Source organism: Pyrgilauda ruficollis, unplaced genomic scaffold (assembly GCF_017590135.1).
Source record: "Pyrgilauda ruficollis isolate IOZ18807 unplaced genomic scaffold, ASM1759013v1 scaffold34, whole genome shotgun sequence".
NCBI lineage: Eukaryota > Metazoa > Chordata > Aves > Passeriformes > Passeridae > Pyrgilauda > Pyrgilauda ruficollis.
Genome location: NW_024524822.1, coordinates 5,995,356 through 6,015,286, shown reverse-complemented (window position 1 = coordinate 6,015,286; position 19,931 = coordinate 5,995,356). Strand labels below are relative to the sequence as shown.

The following is a 19,931-nucleotide window of genomic DNA, read 5'->3' as shown; positions in this document are numbered from 1 at the left end:
TCCCAGAGCTGTGTGAGGTGTGCTCAGAAATGCCACGGCTGCCTCCAGTGCAGCTGGAGGAAAGCAAGGCTGCAGTTGGATCTCAGGTGAAATCAGGATGCAGAACTAACCCTCGAGTGCTTGACCAGGCAGGGGTAACCCAGAGCAGAGTCAGGGCTTTGCCAGAGCAGCCCTGCAGCTGTGTGTGGACCCTGAGCAGTCCCTGAGGGCAGTTCTTGGTGTCTCTGGGAAGGTTTGAAGCTCTTCAGTTGCTCAGGTGAGAGATTTGTTTGGAAGATCCAAGTTTGGACAGCTGACTCCAAGCTGCTCAAGAACAAACTGCATGTTCTTATTACCCAGCTCCAGCTCTGCTTCTTCAAACATTTCAGGCTCCAGCTGAGGCTGCATCACTCACTTGGGCAGGGAATTCCTGCTGCTCCAGCCCCTGGGGCTGCTTTGGGAACTGTTAATTCCCAGTGCCAGAGCCTGGTGTTCCCTGGGGAACAGGCTGCTGACTGTTACCAAGGGAGGGGAATGGACCAGCAGGGACATTTGGCCACAAAACAGTGACAGGAAACTCTTGTAGAATCCTGGAACAGCTCAATGAAACTTCAACTCCTTCCCTTGCAAGTTACTTCCAGGATAATAACACTGTCACAGTGAGTAGCACATCCAGGCCCCCAGGCTTTCTGAGGCACTCCCAGCTGCAATGGGGTTAATGGAAGGTGAAGGGAGGTCTGACTGCCCCTGAATGGGCACAGCATGGTTTGGTGGCCTCAGACTCCTCTTGCTGCTGCCCAAGAAGGATCTGTCCCCACACAGCCTCTGTCAGCAGGAAGTTTGGATTTTATTTTACGTGGAATTTTTTTTTTCTTCCTTCCCCACCCTGCTCCCTGGAGCTGTCAGCCCCTCTCACCAGGCAAGGCAGGCCTTGTTGAATGCACATGTATTTATTGTACCACTTTCAGCACAAGGTCTAACACTGAAGCACAGGAGTGTCACTACAGTCTGTACAGCACCCTCTGGAACACAGACAACACAGACATGCAGCCCTGCAGCTCTGCAGCAGATCCCAGGGCTGCTGCACTGGGGAATAAAGACAGCTTGGAACAATGAGAATCTCAACAGTGGCTCATTCTCTGACCTCCCCTAGGCTCTGGCTGGGTCTAAACAAGCATCCCAAGAATGGAATTGTAAAATTAACATGCTGAATCAATTATAGATAATTGACTTGATAAAAAAAAGAAAAAGAAATAAAAAAAAAAAACATGAAGGCCACGTTTTTCTCAAATTCTCCTGTCCTACCCCCTTCTATCTCTAAGTAGAGAAGCAGCCTTTCTCTCCCTCCCCCTTCTTCCCATTTTTTGTGAGGAGCTCAGGAGGTCCCAGCTCCCTGCAGTGTCTGGCACCACTCAGCCAGACTTGGTGCTGTGGCCTCAGCATGAACAGACTTGGGCTCCTCAGGCCCTGGGGGGCAGCTCTGCCTCCCTTAAACTGCACTCAAAGGCTTGCAAAGATTAAACTCTGCCTTGCTGCAAGATGAACAAAAAGCATTTTAAGAATAGCCCTGCTGAGAAAAGTGGAGTTTGGCCTTTTTTGCCCTCATTCCTGTCTCCGCTGCATTGGTGGCAGCAGATCTGGGAGCAAATTGATTCCATGAGCCACTGTACACACAAAGGACATCTGGAATGACCTCAGCACACAGGTGGGGGCTGGTTTGCACAAAGAGCTCCTTCCTAAAAAGCTGCTTCAGCAGCCTGGGCCCTGCTCAGCCAGGCCCCTCCCCAGCCCTGGGTGACCCCTCTGGAGGGTCTCTGTGTGAACAAAGGGGCCCCTCCTGAGCTTCAGCCCCTCAGCTCCTCACCAGCTCAGGGGAGACAGACACAGGCTCATGGCAGGGTCAGCCTGAAGAAGGCTTTGGGAAGGAGGAGCCTTCCAGCTTTGCTGTCCAAAAACGTGCTGAACGTAGGAGATCAGACACAAGGAGAAAATAAAATTCTGCAGGACCATGGAGGTGTGGGTTTGGAAGTGAAAGGAGAAGGGAATAGTTTCTTTCCAACCTTCTTAGTTGACTGCAACTGAATTTGCAAGAATTCGATAAAGAGCAAAACTAGGAAGTTGTGACAGCACCACCAGCACAAAACCACAGGAGACCTCGTGGCTTTACTCAGACTCAAAACCAGGTTTCTCTGGTTCCAACACTGCCTGCTGGAAACATAAATAATATCTTATTATCTTTACATGTTTGAATTAAAAAGTGAAGTGCCAAAAGCAAAACCTGCAAAGGAGCAGAGCTCAGTGCACTGGGGACAAGCTGGGAGTGCTGGTTTGGTGTAAGCAAAGGAAAGGGAGAGAGCTCAGGTCAGAACAACCCTGTGGCTGTGGCTGCAGCCTCTGACCACGGCTTCAGCCAGAGGTGAGGTGCAGAGCTTTGTGCCAGTCTCTCCCAGCAGCACCCCGTGCTCAGAGCCGCATGAAAGGAGGAGGAGGAGGAGGAGGAAGCCTGCCTGCCCCGGGAGTGGTGGGGGAGCTGCACACCTTGAGTCCCAGACAAGGGAGGGTTTGGACCCCTCAGGACTCCCAGCCTCCCGTCCCCCACAGAGGTACCTGTGCCGTCCCTGCCCTGCCCCATCTGCTCAGATCACACTGCTCGTGTCTCTGCTTCAATCTTCTGCTCCCCGTGGAGGTTTTCCAGTTCCTGCACCTGGGCCACGTTCTGCCTGATGGCAATCTCGGGGCCCCCTCCGTACAGGGTGCTTAAATAAACCCAGGTCTCCTCGGAGATCTGCCCGTAGTCAGCACCTGGAAGGAAAACAGCGGTCACCGGATGCAGCACAAGGGAAAGGTCAGGGCACCACAGCCAGGATTTCCCCTCAAACACCTCCCCCCAAAGGCCCATCCCAGGAGGAGGAGACACCCGTGGTCCCTCCACAAAGCCCCTGCAGTGCCACCTCCTGCTGGAAGCACCAGTGTGTTCTCCATTAATCCATGTCCACAAGCACCACATCTACACATCTTTTAAATCCCTCCAGAGGTGGCCTCTTCCAAACCCTGACAGCCTTTTCCATATAGAAATTCTTCCTAATATCCAATCTAAACCTTGCCAGGCACAACCTGAGGCTGTTTTAACTTTGGGAACTGGACCACAACAGATGCTGAGTGAAGACCACATCAAAAGCAACACAAGATCAAAGCTCCAGCACAAAGGGGAATGGTGGAAGGGGCCTGGGGAGCACAAGGCAGCAGCTGGGGGTCTGCAGAACCAGTCACAGCAGCAATCTGGTCACACAGGAGCTGCCACTGGAGAACTGGCTCACTCAGGGCAGGGGCTGGGGTAGAGAACTGTCATCCTCTGCAACACCTCTTGCTCTGTGCCTTCATTATGCACAGCCAGATCCAGTGGAACAGTCTCCTTTACCTTTCAGGAGCACCACAGGCAGCGAGCACCAGCCTTACCCTGCTTGACTTGCACGTGGCCACCTGGTTTCGTGAGGGCAATCTTGGTGTTGTCAATTGGCCCAGGGGGCTCTGTAGGAGAACAAACGTGTCAAAAACATCCGATTTCCTTGCTGCCTCCAGATTCAGATGCTTTCCTAACTTCTCTTGGTCATTTTTGCCCTGCCCTGGGGATCTGCAGGCAGCCCCAGTGGCTGGTGCCTGAGCCCTGGCCAGCTTTGTCACCCCAGCCAGGGGCAGTGCTCAGCCAAGGCCCAGCAGATGGACTCGTTTCCATTCCCCCTGTCCCCCTGAGAGAGCCCCAGTGTCTGATCCTTACCATTATCCTTGCCCTTGACAAAGGCCTCCCACTCCCGGAACCACTGCATGCTGATACAGTAGATGACACTTGGAGACTCCTCTGCCTGGAAAGCCTTGTTCAGCTGGGAGAGCAGCAACAGAGAAACAGAAAGGACTCAGCCACTCCTGAGATCTTGGAGAGCCCTTCCATTAACTGTAAGGCAGCCTTGCCATTCTCCAGAAGAACCCCATGGAATTCCTTCCTCACACCCTGTTCCTGCCCACCAGAGACAGGATGGTCTCACACTTTCTGTCTGCACAGCATTGCCATGCCCCAGCTGCCCCTCTGCACTGAGGAACCCCCAGACCCATCTCCTGGCTGTGCTGTAGATCACATTCTGGAAAACAGGCAGTTTTCCAGCTCTGCCTTTCCACCCCTGCCCTTTGCCTTGCTCCCAGATGCCTCCCATGCCAACCTTGATGAAGGTGTCGATTTCGATCCTCCTGCGCTTGGCGAGGGCTTCGATCTCCACTTGGCAAATGGAGCACACGTACAGATGGTTCACAGCAGGGCCACCCCCAAACCTGCCACAGGGAGAGGGAGGGCACTGGAGAACTGCAGCAGAGTGGAAACTCTTCCCAGCCCTGCATCCTACAGACAGGGATTTTTTTATACTACTCCAGACACTGGTGAGGGAGGTGCATCTGCAGCTGAGGGCACAGAGCTGCCTTCACTCAGCCACACTTTTGCTCTTCTGGCTTATCTCTTGCTGTCCTTTTGGGACATGCACTGATACAGCTCATCCTGGCTTAGATCAGGACACTCTACAAATACTGGGAGAAAGAATGGAATGGCCATATTCACCTGTTGTAGAGATATTCCCACACGTTTTGGGGCAGAATCACGACGAGGTCATCAATGTAATGGTATTTATTAGGAGGGATCCCTGTGGAGGAAAGACAAGTGGAAGAGTTAATCAGGGATCTCATTACTGCTGTGTACAACAGACACAGATAAGAAGGCAGATTTTCCTTTCTGAGAACTCTGATTCCAAAATCTGCATCCTTTGCTAATGGAAGACAGTCAGAAGTTCATTAACTGCAGAGGTATCTCAATCCACAGCCCTAATTTCTAATCAAGTGCTTCATTTCCAATTTAGAAGAGAGATTTACAAACACTGAGTGCTCCCCAGCATGGCTGATGAAACAGCAGCAGAGTCAGATGTGCAATCAGCTCCCTTCTCCAAACAAACCCCGGGGGCCAGCCCTGCTGACAGGGTAACACAGATAAACCCTGCCCTATCTGCTTTCTACAGGTTTGTTTTTAAACACAGAGAACTGAAAACTGTTGTTTCCCAGCTCTAAACATCCCCCCAGGCCTCCAACCAGCAGCACAATGGGTAATTGTCTCATGCCTCCCTGAGCAGGCTGGAGTTTCTGCCAAAGAGGATCCCACTGCAGCTTTCCCGTATCAGGATGGCAGCTGGAGCTTTTTCCTGTATTTGTTAATGCCCCAAGAAGCAGCAGAGGTGCTGCTCCCATGTCCAGCAGCCTTACCTCCATGGGAGCACAGAAAGGTGTGGTTGGTGATGGGCCCAGGCTCAGCAAAGGTGTTGAATTTATTGAGCCACTCTCGAGAGATGTAGAACTGGAGCAAACTGTGCTCCTTCATGCTGGCCAGGGACACGACCTTCTGACGCTCTCTCACAGCCTCCTCACTGCTTTTCCTGGAGCAGGGGAAGGAGAATTCCATTTGGGAAATGCATTTGCAGGTGTTCTGTACCCAGGAAGGGGCTGAGGGCACAGCTCACCTGTAGAACAGCACATAGGCTTCTGCATTCTGCACCACGGTCTCGTGGACCTCGGTGACGTACTGGTCATCGAACTCGTACCACTGGCCATTGATCACGTTCTGGCAGTAGGCAATGTAGTGGCCACCTGGAACAGAAAGCACAGCACTGCTGGGATCTGCAGTGCAGACAGAAGGCAGGCCTGGGATAATGTCAGCAGCACAAACAGGATTAGCTGCTGGCACAGAACAGAGAGAGAGACGAAAAAAAAGGGATAATTCCTGTTCAGGCAAGCTTTGCTGGAGCAGCAGAGCCTGGCACTGTCACCCTGATTTGCCTTCCTTGGAAGAGCCTCTCAGCAAGACTGAACAGTGGGAAAGGGTTTGAGCCAAGCCCGTGGGGAGGCTGAAAGAGCTGCAGGAGATCTGTCAGAAGCTGCTCAGTTCACTTTCCAAAGGGCAGAGGCTGCTCACGCTGAGAACGGAGGGGTCTCATGCTTCAGCCCTTCAGCCCAGAAGAGGTGTTGGCTGCTCCTGACCACACTCCTGCCTCACTCCCACTCCTCCCATCCTGCTCCTCTTCCAGGGAGGGACTTACTGCCAGCTGTGCCGTGGTGACAGATGACTGACAGGAGGTCGTAGGTGGTGATCTGGGACACACACTCCTTGGCCAGGAAGGGTCGCAGGTCCAGCCCCTCCAAGGGGAAGGAGACGTGGCTGTTGATCTTGAAGGAATACATCACCTCGTGCCTGAACCGCTTCAAGTGGATGCAAAGGATCTAAAAGACCAAGGACAGGGGACACCAAAGGGCAGTTTTGCCATCAGAGCTCTGGGAGCACAGCACATTTCTGTGTGTCTGATCTTTGCAGGAGTTCTTTGCCTGTTTCTCATGAATCCTGCTGGCTCATCAGCTTAGACTGAGAAAGTCTCTTCTGATCTAAATACAGATTAGATTTTTTTGCCACCAAAAAACTTGCTGGTTTTATTCTACCTCTGGCCTCCTGACCTCCTCAGTGGCTGCTAGAAGAGAATTAGGAAACAAGGTGCTTTTACCCACCTCTGGCAGCCGGAGGACTTTGCAGTACTTTACTCCATTCCGCAGCCTGAGGGAGGAAAAGAAACGAGCTGTGAGGACTCTCTACAGCAAAGGCATAGCTGAGTCTTGCTCAGGATCCAAGCTGAGTCTTGCTCACTTCGGGATCCAAGACAAATCCTGAATTCCAGCAGATTGTCCAGGCAGAGGTCACAGCAAAATATGTGACAGCAGTACAGAGAAATGAAATTCCAGAAATAAAACTCCAGACATGCAACAGAAAACAGATAATGCAAACTTACTTCTTACACCGTTCACAGCTGTACATGTTGTCCCCTGCAGAGAGAGAAGAGAGCCATTATGCAGCTGCTCAGAGCATACAAGGTTGACACAGCTACCTTACCACAGTGCAGAGAAAGCAGATTAAGAGCCTTTTGGGCAGGCCAGGGATGAGAAGAGATCAAAACAAGTCCTCTCAATAAGTGTAGGCAAGAAAGGGATGCAGCCAATTAGCAGGAAGGATGAGAAAGTGAAGAAACCAAGAAAGTGAAGAAACTGAGGAGCCACAGCACTCAGCCAACCCACAGCTCTGCCTGCTCCTCTCTGAGGACACTCTCACCCAGATTTCCCACCCCTGAGCAGGTAGAAAAGTTCCCTCCTGCTCAGAGATGCTGAGCTGCCAACTTTTGGCACTGCCAGTCTCTAATGACACTGCATCATGCTGCAATCCTGACCAAGGCAGGATTTCTAGGAGATTTAATCTGCCTTCAAAATGCATATGGAATGCTCCTCCATGCTGTCAGACCCCACTGAAAAAACTCACCCTTCAACTCATCTGCTGCAAAAAAGGCAGCAAGGCAATCCTCCAGTGTCACCACAGGACCCCAAAACCAGCTAGGGATACAGGACACCACAAATCTGCAGAGGAGAAGGGATTAAGAGATATAAATAAAATAGCTGAATGCTTTGGCACAAAACCCCAAGTGGATGATAAATTTCCTTCTAGCTGTAGGTCCTATGCTCATCCCACATCCCAGAGGAGCAGGGAAAACACAGCTGCTCTCAGCTGATGTTCCTACTCAAACTGGAAATGATTTGGAAAACTACACCAGGAATTAATTTGCTCTGGAGGCAAGTCTGAGGCAGCAATGAAGGGTGATCAGCTGCACAAGAGCTCTCACGGTGTGTGACAGATCTAGAGGAGCACTAACAACTGGTCCCCATGAAAAGGCTCAAAGCCTTGTGAGGTACCACACACTGTCCTCTAAGGAAAGGTTCCAGCTGACATCCCAGTGTTTACAGCACTGGTGAGGGACAGCTGCCTTCCAGCACTGCAGGGCAAATCCCAGAGAACAGAGGTGCTGCAAAGGGAACACACCTCCGGATATACTCCATGATGAAAGCAATCCAGCCTTGTGAGGCATAGTTGTCCCCACACGCTCCTGTCTTGGCTGGCACATTTTGGTAGATGGCAGAGTGAAGCTTGGCCAAGTCCTCTTTCCCTGGGATTGGGAGTGACAGGTCCTGGAACGTCTCCACTGTTGTAGAAACCTGGAAATATCCAAGAAGAACAGCTCAGGGTTTCCCATGTGTGTAATGGAGCTGGCACCTGACCTTCATCACCTTTTATCACTGCTTGGATTTAGCCTAGGCTAGAAACCTGAGCTGGCAGCAGGAGCAACTCCCTGTGGCTAATTATTCTTCCCTGCTGTCAGCACTGACTTCTGTCATGGGTTTTGTAGCACTGGACTCAGTTTTCTAATGTGAATGTAACACTGCCGGGTCAACTCAGTAACACAGATCAGCAAACACAGAAACACATCTCCTTGGCATGGCAGATTCTCACACCTCCCCTGCCATCACCTATGGCCACATGAGCTGCATCCCACAGGGCTTGGAAAGAGCAGCACCATTCTCTAGGAAGAGATCTACAAGCACAAAGCCCGTGCTGGTGACTGGGAGGGCCCAGGACACTCACTCTGTCACAGGTGAGGCACTGCACCAGGCTGAGGATGGAGCCGTCGAAGATGTCGGAAATCACACTGCGGTAACGGAGCTCTTTCTTCTTTTTCCCAGAAGCCTGCATCTGGGCTGGAAAACAAGGAATGGCCCTCTCAGTCTCGGGTCTCCACAGAGTCACACAACCACATAAGAACACAGGACAAGCATTGCCCTGATGTTCAGACCCCATCCCAGGGACATGGTGAGGCAAGTTGTGAAGAGACACAGAGCACTCTGCTGCTGTGTGTGGTATGGGGGAGAGGAAGCCAACTGAACCAACACCAGCTGGCTCTCAGGAGACAGAAACTGTTGTACTGGAACTCCTGTTTCCAGCCTTTTACATGTTTAGAAGCCCAGCCCTGCCACAGACAGTCCCTGGTTTTCTGAGGTCTTGTGACACTTTGCTCCAAGCTTTGCATTTCACTTCCTCTCCCCCTCACCTGCCTCTGTGCTTTGTGGTTTTTTCCCCCTCTGACATTTACCACGTGTTCCCCAAGTGTCTTGCACTGCAGAGGACTTTCCACAGCAGGGACTGGCCAAATGCAAGTTTTGTTTAACAACAAACCCCATCCTCACACACACGTGCAGGCAGACAGAGTGGTGTTCATGCAGCCAGAACATCTGCAGCTGTGCTGACCTCAGCCAAGGGGCTGAAGAAAGAATGTCCTCATGCAGCAGCTGCAGGGACAGTGCTACAAGCATAAGCCATTGTGTTTGCAGACTGTGCAGCACTGAGGGATTTTGATTTGCAATTTGCTCTGGGATGAAGGGACCAGTTTGATAACAACACAAGCCAGGCTCCATTCTGCAGCCTGACAGTGCTCCCAGCACTGCAGGGACATCTGCAGCCCTAATTCCATTCCTGCCTGCCCAAGATGTCCAAGAGGCAGGAAGCTCTGTCAGTAACAGCATCTTACATTCTCTGGCCCACATGCCATGAAATTCAAGTCTGGCAGACAAATGTTTATATACTTCCACACTCCCCTAAAGGGACAGAGCTTGTGCCTGGGACTTGAGAGCCATTTTATTAATGGCAAACACAGCACACAGATGCAGACATAGATCATTTCAGGCTCCAGTATAAGAACACACTAGAACATCACTGTGCCCGGAGCTTGACTTTATCTGCAGGTTTACTGTAGTCTTTGCCAAATTCTATTCTAGAACACATTGATGTCCAGGGGAACCAGCACTTCTTACATCTGTTAATCAAGAATCATGATGGATTCCTTCTTCCCCCTCCTCTACATGCTCCCCCCTGTGCCTCCCAGCAATCCCTCTTTGCACTACCTTTCTTGAGTATGTAGGAAGGTCCAAGCCTGGCAGGACTGGAGCGGGGAGGACTGCTGGAGAGCTTGGAGTGCATTTCATGATGGACTGGACTGCAAGGGCGCGACGAGCAGCGCACATAGGCGTCATTGTCAGGTTCTGTTTGGGAAAATGGGGAGGGAAAAGGGCACTGGTGAAAATCCCAGCTATGAAAGGTAACTCCACTGCAATCTGTGTCAGCCTAGCTCTGTGTTCCAGCACAGAATCGCTCTCAAAGGCACAGTTCAGTGTCCATTAACTGTCCTTCTTGCACAGGCTGGCACACACAGCTCCCTCAGTCACAGGATACAGTGCATACGGAGCTGTACCTAACAGCTAATAATTACATACTAAAAAAACCCAGAAAACAACCTGCCATTTTTTCACACTTATGACTAATTAGATTTTGCAGCTTGCTCCTGTAGCCCTAAACCACACAGACAGCATTGCTGCCTTCAGTGCCAGCTGGCAGAGTAAGACTCTTACATAAAGAAGCGTTGAAAGATCGGATATGTTCAGCTTGAGGTGACTCCACACTGCTGCTCTTTTCTTTTTCCTGAGACACAGAGATGCTCAAACTGTGCCTCTCCCCTTTTCTCTCCCCAAAGTCCACAGTCCAACATTAGCAAATACCTTCTGCCATGCCTTTTCCACAGCTAGTATTTCCCCAGGCCAGTGTATCAAATAAAGACATGTACACATACCAAACCTTTTTTCTTAAAAGGCATCAATACAGTGCAGGCTTGGCAGAGGCAGCTCTCACTGCTGTGCCTTTACTCAGCTCACAGCCTAGCTAAGCACCTCTCTGGCTCACCAAGTACACTTCCTTACAGAAGCAATTGTGCACAAAGGCAGGGACTGAGGAAAACCTTGGATGCCAAATCTTTTGAAACAGAGAGAAGGAACAATGTGTTTTGCAGGTGAGCCTGCTCTGCAGCACACAGACCCTATATGTTTGCCACTGCACTAGACCACACTGCCTGTGGAGGATGGTAACACATCTTCTGGAAACATCCCAACTGAAAGAGGAGTATACCTGGTGTCCTACATGGGCTGGCAGGACAGGGAGCTGGCAGCACCTCAGGTGAGGCTCTGCCATCGACTGGCATCATCGTAGTATCAACATCTGCGTCCTCATCCACCTGCTCTGAGTTGCTGCGCCGATGGCCGTAGGAGAACTTTCTGTCCTTCATCCTCTCTTTCTCTGAGATCCCTCTCCCTGCTTCATCCTGGATCAGCAGCTCTGTCTCTGCCAGGGAGCTGCTGCCCATGCTCCCTGAGGTCCGACTCTGGCCCTCTCCTTCACCCCTGTCACTGCTGGAGTCACAGGAGAGGAACTCGTCCTCTGAAGGGCTTCGGTCGCCCTCCCGCTTGTCCTCCTGGTCGCTGGTGTCCAAGTCCCTGGTCTCTGCAACCACGGGTTCCTTCAGTTCTTCATGCAGCTGATCCATCAGGCATCGCAGGAACTCCTGCGTGTCCTGAAAACCAAGATTCCATGTCAGCATCCAGCCAGAAACACAAATGAGAGAGGCAAAAGAGGAGATGGCTCCACTGACAGCTGATTCCAAGAGTGCCCACAAAGGTGAGCCTGCTCTGCAGCACACAGACCCAGCTGAAGCAGGACCATGCACCAAAGGGCCTGTCTGTTACACAAATGCTTTAACTCCTACATAATTAAAGGCCCAATTTTTTATCTGGATATCTTCAGCTGAAAGACTGAAAGGACAGAGAGCAGCTGTAGAAGGCAAACCAGGAGCGCATTTATCAGGGGTTTGCCACAGATAACAGGGAAAAAGCAAGGAGAAACCTGATGAAAACAGCAGGCCCTGGAGAACAGACTCCTTCCCACAAACACATCTTAGGAACACTGACTGCTGCTCATGGCAAGCCACCTCTTAGAGAGGGCAGATTAAAATCTTTAATAAACAGGGAGAGGAACCAGAAACTCAAAGCTATATAGTCTAGCTGCAAGCTCCTACATTCATAATACATGGTAAAAGAGCTGATACATTGGCTTCAAAGGAGCTGCTGGAAAGCAAGCTGGTATTTTGACAACTGCAGAAAGTTAATTACGACCTTTCAGTTGTTTTATGAAGTTTGGCTTTAAGCCTGCCCTGCCTACCTTTCAAATTTATCTCTTCAGATCAGAGTTTTCCAATCCAACGTATTTCACATCAAAGACAAATACAGAAGTTCTTTCATTAATCATTATTTTTATTCTTTGTTTTGATTTCTTGTCACTATTACAGTTTTGATGCTCTGTCACTTCTCTAGTAAATTTTCTAATCATAGTTTGTTGTTTACATTTTGTCATAAAGAACAAACAGAAGAGCTACGCTGATAAAGACTTCAAAAGAAAAAAAAGGATACTACCTTTAAATAAGACTTAGTTTTGCTGTAATTCCCCAGAAAAAGAAAATAGAACATTCATATCTTTGAATTTTTAGTACAGACTTATCCAGGTTCCTCAGCTCTGACATGAATAAATAATACCAAACTCCTATAGAGCAGATATCAATAGATCTCAAAGCTGTTTATAAAGGATTTGACCACCATCGTTTCAGAGGTGAGCAAGCTGACATGAGGAAATGAACTGATTTGGTACCAACAAGCCAGAGGCAAGCCTGGAAAAGAACCCAGGTCTCCCAAATCCCACCCAAATGCTCCATCAGATCACTGATATTCACACAGACAGGCCATGACCCCTGAGCTCAAGCTCCTCCTTCTAAACACAAGCACCAGCACTGCAAGAATTAATTCCCTCTGTCTTTGGAATAATGGCATGGGTTTTTTCAGGCCCACCTGCTGTGCATAGCCTCGGAACATGGGATTGACAAGCTTGATTCCATGGGACAGACTGCTTGGAACAACATAACTCGGGCTGTTTAGACATGGAAAAAGAAAAAAGAAAGAGTCAGTTTGCTTATTGGGCCTGGAGCCAGTTTGTCTAACAGGCCATAACAGAGGGTGTGGTGTGTAGTTAAGGAGGCCAAAAGATAATTATGCACCTGCAAAGCCTGGGCAGAAATTTCTGCATGAGCTGGGTGACAAACACACCAAGAGACAGAAACACCTTGCAGTCATTTCAGTCTGTCTTTCCAGAGAGACCCTTCCCCAAAACACATTTCACTTACAGCTCTGTCACACTTTGAGTGTGGGAAGAGATTCCTTCCTGAGCAGAGTTTAGCAATTAGTTACTTTGTTTGATTTTCCAGCACCATGTTTGTCTCAAAATCTGGGCAGGCTGACCACCCAGTAGATGAGATAAATTCAATCAATGTTAAAATGACATGATATTGCTTCAAAGCCTGCAGCCTCCTCCTTCACAAAGACACAGTTCACCTTGTTCCATATCTTACTTATTCCTTGTTAATAATGAACTTGAGGCAAACATGCAATGCCATTTAAATTCCTGTTTTGATGGGGTTTAATTTATTGCACAGAGTGCAATAAATCTTCAGATTTAAACAGAGCTACATAATTTTGCACTGTTCTTTGAACTGGTCCAGAATTTGAATCAATAGCAAACAATTCCCAAAATGTCACCTGCATTTTCCACTCTATTCGATAAAAATCTCTGAATCACTTTTTCCATCCAAATCATCAATTCCTCTGCTAATCAAAGCAGTGCAATTAAGTGCTGGCCACTGAAGTCCATATAAAACACTTGGATATGGCCCCAAGCATTCCCTTACTCCATCATTTTTTTCTTCATTGCCAACAGGGGAACAATATTTTTAAAAAAAAACTCTTCCTTTTAAAACTTGTAATATTAAGAATGAATTCTTTTCACTGACATCATTGTGCCCATTTCATCACCAGCAGCAGGACATGGGACCTCCTGGATCTCAGGGAACCCTCACATCCCCATCCACACAGGGGGTTAATCACTGCCTCAGACAATGCACTTCTCCCTGAGGATCAGATTTCCTCCCTGCTGATGCCAGACCTCAGAACTAACACACCTCTGAAACCTGGCCAGGGTAGGTCAGGGGTCACCACGCACCGTTTCTTGTGCCAAACCTCAGACACCAACTTCTGGTAACTTTTGCACAGGGCAGGTTTCTTATCCGTACGGACCAGTCCACCACATTCCAGGAAAAACTGTGTGAGAGGTGGGCTACAAGAGAAGGAAAAAGAGAAGAGTTCAGCCCACAGAAATTTCTCCTCTGCTTCTATTTATTTAACAAAACTTCATGCAGGTCTTATCAAAAGCATGCTTAAGGCACTGATTTTAAACCAAGGGAAGAAGTGATTCCAGATGCAGATGTGACTCCTCACTTGGATCAAATGAAAAAGACTGATCTGAACCTGCTCTCAGTACAGAAAATATCCTGGAATTGAGTTTCAGCAGGATGGCTAGAGAGTTTTAGCATATAGATTAGAGTGATATCAGTGGGGAGAATAAAGAGATGTGGCATGGCTTTCTCTGGGATAAATAATTTCTATTGCAACAGAAATGATGAAGTTTTACTTCAAGCATTCATCCAAACATGAGTCTTGTACATAGCCACAAGCTGGCTGGTCCCTCAATTTCCTACTGTAACACTTCTGTTGCCCTAAAAAACCACTATTTTTTCTGTCCCCAGCCTGGCTAATCTCTCTTTGCAAGACTCATGAAGGTTTCAAATCAGAGGTGACACTTTTGGTATTTAGTGAAGTCAGTTAAGACAACACTGAAAGCCCTAATGCCTACCAGTTTGAGAGAGCCTGAAGTGCTGCATTCATGTAGCAGGAGTTCCCAAGATTTTTCATTCCAGTAAGGCCTAAAGCACAAACAAGAGAGGGATGAATCACTTTCAAGATGTGCTGCTTTCTATATTCCTCCCCAAGGAGAGGGAATCCAGCCCTTTCTAGGCAGTCTCCACATTCTGCTGCCAGGAACCCTCTCAGTGCAGGTCCTACAGACTGCAGAGTTGCCCTGCCAGCCCTTTCATCAACTCAATGCAAAGTTACCTCTTGGTTTCAAATCATCATCTTCTGATTCAGATTCACCTTCATCAGCCACTGCAATCGGAACAGCTTTCAGAGGGTGAGCAGGCAAAGGAGAATCCTGGATTAAAGACAGAGAAATAAGCATCAGTCACAGGCCTGCTTTGAAAGATGAGCTGAGAGAGATATTATCTTACATATAAATCAAGCCAGCCTCCAAGAAAAGTAGAAGGAGAAGGAAGAACAGGTTGCACTGTCTACCCTTCTCACTGAGGCAGCAGGGAGTGGAAATAGTGCCATTACTGCTTCCAGCACACGTGATAAGAAACATCAGGAATGAGCAGCAGAGTCACAAGTACATTGTGTTCCTGGTCTGACAGCTGAAATTTCCATGGGCCATGCATTGGAAATGAAAACGTGACAGGTTATTCTCACATGCAGATACCCCACTGGAAAGGTTAAAAATAAAGTCAGAATGGATATTCAAGTCATAGAATCATAGCATCATAAATGGCTTGGGTTGGAAGGGACCACAAAGCTCATCTAGTTCCCAGCCCTAACTCATTTGTCTTTTTGCTGGGACACCCTGTAAGTCAGGGCTAGCGGTCCCCTGGCTACAGGCAGCCACTGTCAGTGAAGGTATCCCCATCACAGCAAACACCACACCACGGCAGGAATCACATGGCTAATTTTACACCAGGCAAACAAAAGCTTGCCAAGCTCCCAGCCCTGCCCTGTGTGCCACAGACCCACCTGCTCAGGGAACTTGCTGGGGGCTGAGGGTGGCTGAGCTGCCAGGCGCTGCTCCAGGAACACCTCCCTCTCACAGGCATAGCACCACACACGGAACGTGGTCAGGTTCACCGTCAGGTTGTGCTTCTTGGCCTGGAAATGGAACATGAAACAACACATCTCCTCTGGCAGCTGGCCTGGGCTGGAGCACAGGACTAGCAGGACATGGAACAGGGAAAATTCAATTCTGTTTAAATGTGGGGAACAGAGAAAAGCTCACCTGTGCATGAAGTGTGCTGTGGTCAGCAAAGGACTCCCCACAACCAACATAAGGACAACCAATCTAGAGAGGGGAAAGAGCAAAAACACAATGGGCACACGATGTTAGACTCTTTAGAAAACAGTCTGTAACTCCAGTCCCAGCAGCAGCAGCAACTTCAGAATTATCTTCCCAATTTTCTAACCTGATTTTTATTCAGGGCCCAAAACAAGATGGGAATTTAGAATTGATGAAAATTTAGAAGTGATTTAAGAAAGAAAACCTGGAACCAGCTTTGCACCCAGGCAAAGTCTCTGTTCCAAGGCCATTGCTCCAACAGGGATCTCATCTGAGCAGCCCCAAGCCCAAGCTTTGACATTCCAGTGTAAAAATAAACAGTCCCTGCCTCCCCAATGTCCCATGGATTCCCTCCCTCCTCACTTCCAAGGTGTCACCCTGCAGCCCTTCCACAGGTGCCAGCAGAGGCAACACCCAGCCAACAACCATCACCGGGGAATTATTAGTTCCTACTGGGAATAGCAAGGACAACCCCCTACAGGGAGTGAACTGTTACATCTTGTCACATTGTGACAGTGTTACCCTTTCACCTGGAGAGTCTCCTTCTTGGAATCCATTAAAAAATCAGAGTATGGTTCTATTGTGATCCCCTCCTTTGCTCCCCACTCTTTTTTCAGCCCCACTACATCATGCACACCAACAAGCCATTTTTACCTGAAGACAAGCCCAGAGGTTTGGTCCCACAGCTCCACAAGACTGGCAAGTTCCCTGCATATTGATGATAAAAGAAGGTTTGTTGTTTGGTTTTTAAGTAACCAAGTCCTTAAAGAGTGAGAAATTTCTCTACAAAACAACCAACCTTCAGCTCATAGTATTTCATGCCTTTCACCACACTTCCAATCAAAGACACAGCTGCACCACTTTAGCTAAGTGACACACACAAGCAGGATAAAATGACTAAGAGAAATTTGTGGGGTCACAAAGGGTGATTTTATGGGACATGTGGGTACCTCAGTGGGGGAAGGAGAGTTTCTCTCTGGAGATAGGCAGCGTTTTCTTCAAAAAGCAAACATGCAATTCCATACACAACAGCTAAAAGGGAAAGAACGGAGAGCCACAACCCTGTACCTTGGATTTGAGCAGCAGATCATCCCTGGTCACCTCTCCTATGGAATCCAGGTGGGGACAGATGTCCCTTGTATCCCCCATTTTCACCAACACTCATGTGAGGAGGGTTTCCTAGGACAACAAAGGATGGCTCCTTTCACCACAAGTCAGATTGTAAGAAGATACCTGGGCACGTTTTGCACATTAGAGTTCCATAGCTATTTTTAAGGTTCAGAGATTGAAACAAATCTGGCACAGTCTGGCCCTACTGCTGAGTGTCTGCGTTGCAGGGAAGGAGCAAAGCCATGGGGAGGAGACAGAAACAAATAAAGCTAATAATCCATATCATGGAATGTGCCTTCAGAAATGCTGGGAGGTGCTCAGCACACAGGCACAGCTTCAGCTGCACAGATACAAATCTAATTAGCTCATTTGCATGAAACTGATGAAAAGGGAAAGGTGCTGCAGCCCATGACCAGCACTTAGCCTGTGGTGTCTATGAGCTTCATGCACCCAACTGTGCTGATCTGAACCTAACATTTCCTTGTTACACCACTTCATCAAACACTAAAAATATGATTAGTTCTAAATGAAGCTGGGCAAGAGGGAAATAGACTTAAATGAACTGTAACACTGATAAGCAGGCTCCAGTCTCTGAGGAATTTACCATTTCATGGGCAGATTTTTAACAGTGTGAGCCACATAACTCGAAGTCAGTATAAAACAACAGTTCCACCCAGCTCTACATCCAAGCACCACAAGAACAGATGATTTCATAGCTTATGAACACAATAAACACTTTTATGGTGGTCCATGGATATGTAAAAGACTTCAAATATGTCTCAGGAACATGCAGTTTTAAAAAAATGAAACGAGTTTGTGCTTCTTAAGCATAGTTAAATAACCTTGCTCATGGCTGCTAAAAAAGTAGAAAAGAAGATAAGTGATATTAATAGCACAGACAAGGATCCAAAATATTACAGTTGGCTGGAAATGAAGCAGATGTGAATAGCCCACATCATTGCAATAAAGAAGTGGAAAAATCTGATGAACTCGATGTTAATGACTCCAGCAGCCGCACGGCTGCTACACTCTGGTTTTTTTCACATTTTGAGGACATTTGAAACAATTCCCAGTGTTATCTGCTCTGAATCACTGACAGGAGGGAGAAAAGAAAATTATAAACGAGTAGGCCATATCAGTAACACTTATCTTGGGAGTGGAAAAGCTTGCCTAGCACCTTGTCTTGACAGAAGATAAACCTCAAAGCTAATTTTACAATGTTTTCTCAGTTCTTTAGAACTCAGTAAACTGATGGGAGGAGCAAAGGGAGAAGAAATCATATGTGCATGGTAGAAAACACCACAGGGGTGCTGACCTGGATCTCAGTAACCTGTGAAGAGAAGCTTAACAAACAACAAAGCAATTTCATGCAGCTTCACAGAGAAGGAATATAGCACCGTGTAACACATATTGATTTAAAATACAAATGACAAGAGCTCAGGAGCTTTGACTAACACATAAAACTAGGACATTTCAGGCTCTGAGTTCCTTCACCAAAACAGAACCCTTTCCCCAAATGCATCAGCTGGTCCAACTTAAAAAAAAATAAAATATTATCAATGCTACATTTGCTATTTCACCATCCTTGATTTCTTATCTCTCTCCCAGATGGTCAGCAGAAAATCTAATGAACAAAATACTGGTTTAAAATTAATTGCAGACCTCGTATCTTCACCAGCTTAAGCTAACTGGGAACTGGTTTTGAAGCAGACTTTGTTAAGCAGAGTCTTCTGGATGTGGATGGTTTCAGTGCATTCCACGGGATCGCTCCTCTCCTCAAAATCCAAACCATGTCTTAGACTCTCCAGCACTGAGTGCTGATCTTTCCACACAGCGCTTCCCTTTCTCAACAGTGCAGGGAAAACCTCATTTTTGCCTCTCAGCCCTGACCACACACACCAGAATAAGGTTTGTGACTGTTCAGAAGGAAATATTCAACTTCTGCCTTCCCACGACTCTGCCTAAGAGCTATAGCTGGCACACACAGCTCTAATTCTGCTCAGGAAACCAGGAATTTCATAAAAGCACTGCCACAGAGCTGAACTGTGCTCGTCAAAATGTACTGTGCATGATGGGAAAAGAAGTTCCCCTAAAACAAGTCCTTCAGCCTGTCTTTCTCAAGCACCACTGAGGGAGGACAGCACACGAACATGTCAGAACAATTCCTCCGTAACTGCAACCTACTTTCAGTCGCTTCAACTGCTGCCAAACCCAGCGTCTCTGCCTTCCACAGGAACACATTTCTAGGTTTTTGTTGGTTGTTTTTTTTTTTTTTTCTTAAAACAGCTGTGTGGTTTTGTACCAAAGCTAGAGCCAGCTGTCAAGAGTTTCAGATCTTGCAGGCTGACATTGTTCGGAGAAACTGCACAAATAAAAGAAATATTTGTACTGTTCAGCTACAAAACAACTACCAGGTCTGGTCTTGCATAACCTACCAAGAGAAAGAAGTATCTGCAGTTGTGCTCCAAGACATTTTATACTTGAGATACTGAAGAAAGAAACATTTACCAAACTGCCCTAGTGACAAGGCAGAAGCAGAAAGCAGGTGCTGCTGGCTCGCAGCTGCATCAAGTATGGGAAAACCAGGAGGTTTCTGTGCAAAGGACAGCAGGTCTGAACCCTTATTATGGGAGGTCACAACACAACGACTCACCTAGAGCTTTAGCTTTCAGGCACAAACCACCTGCGGGAAACCCCCCCTTGCCCGCTATGTCATTCCTCAAGCGCAGCAGACCCACAAAATACAGGTCCCCTCCTGACAGACGCTACAGCTGCCGGGCACGAGCGGGGCTGAGCACAAACAGCCTGCAGCCGCAAGGTCCCGCTCCCGGGGTCGCAGCAGGCCCTGGGGGTGCAGGGCCGCCCCAAGGCCGGGGCACGGCAGGAACCGGCCCGGAGCCCCCGCGGCTGCTGCATCATCCCCGGCGCGGCCCGGCCGCCCGCCCGCCCTCCCTCCGCGCGGCCCCGCCGCCCC

General features: G+C 48.4%; 1 protein-coding gene across 3 annotated transcripts in view; it reads right to left on the bottom strand.

Moving 5' to 3' along the window:
* Nucleotides 1-909: 909 nt before the first annotated feature.
* USP20 (ubiquitin specific peptidase 20) overlaps nucleotides 910-19,931 on the bottom strand; it is a 19,894-nt gene continuing 872 nt past the window's right edge. Inside the window, exons 2-25 of one of the 3 annotated variants that reach the window (XM_041475078.1) lie at nucleotides 16,916-17,026; nucleotides 16,502-16,555; nucleotides 15,791-15,853; nucleotides 15,532-15,663; nucleotides 14,803-14,899; nucleotides 14,543-14,612; nucleotides 13,853-13,966; nucleotides 12,649-12,727; nucleotides 10,883-11,324; nucleotides 9,829-9,966; nucleotides 8,516-8,628; nucleotides 7,916-8,088; nucleotides 7,361-7,455; nucleotides 6,840-6,873; nucleotides 6,562-6,607; nucleotides 6,102-6,282; nucleotides 5,526-5,652; nucleotides 5,272-5,441; nucleotides 4,580-4,661; nucleotides 4,191-4,299; nucleotides 3,755-3,857; nucleotides 3,436-3,507; nucleotides 2,587-2,781; nucleotides 910-2,187 (exon numbers count right to left, since the gene is read on the bottom strand). In XM_041475078.1, coding sequence (XP_041331012.1) covers nucleotides 2,621-2,781; nucleotides 3,436-3,507; nucleotides 3,755-3,857; nucleotides 4,191-4,299; nucleotides 4,580-4,661; nucleotides 5,272-5,441; nucleotides 5,526-5,652; nucleotides 6,102-6,282; nucleotides 6,562-6,607; nucleotides 6,840-6,873; nucleotides 7,361-7,455; nucleotides 7,916-8,088; nucleotides 8,516-8,628; nucleotides 9,829-9,966; nucleotides 10,883-11,324; nucleotides 12,649-12,727; nucleotides 13,853-13,966; nucleotides 14,543-14,612; nucleotides 14,803-14,899; nucleotides 15,532-15,663; nucleotides 15,791-15,853; nucleotides 16,502-16,555; nucleotides 16,916-16,996 — 2,736 coding nt within the window. In that variant the 5' untranslated portion in view covers nucleotides 16,997-17,026 and the 3' untranslated portion in view covers nucleotides 910-2,187; nucleotides 2,587-2,620. Of the gene's footprint in view, nucleotides 2,782-3,435; nucleotides 3,508-3,754; nucleotides 3,858-4,190; nucleotides 4,300-4,579; nucleotides 4,662-5,271; nucleotides 5,442-5,525; nucleotides 5,653-6,101; nucleotides 6,283-6,561; nucleotides 6,608-6,839; nucleotides 6,874-7,360; nucleotides 7,456-7,915; nucleotides 8,089-8,515; nucleotides 8,629-9,828; nucleotides 9,967-10,882; nucleotides 11,325-12,648; nucleotides 12,728-13,852; nucleotides 13,967-14,542; nucleotides 14,613-14,802; nucleotides 14,900-15,531; nucleotides 15,664-15,790; nucleotides 15,854-16,501; nucleotides 16,556-16,915; nucleotides 17,027-19,931 lie in introns of all 3 variants that reach the window. The other 2 variants (XM_041475079.1, XM_041475077.1) reach the window with 2 other exon arrangements.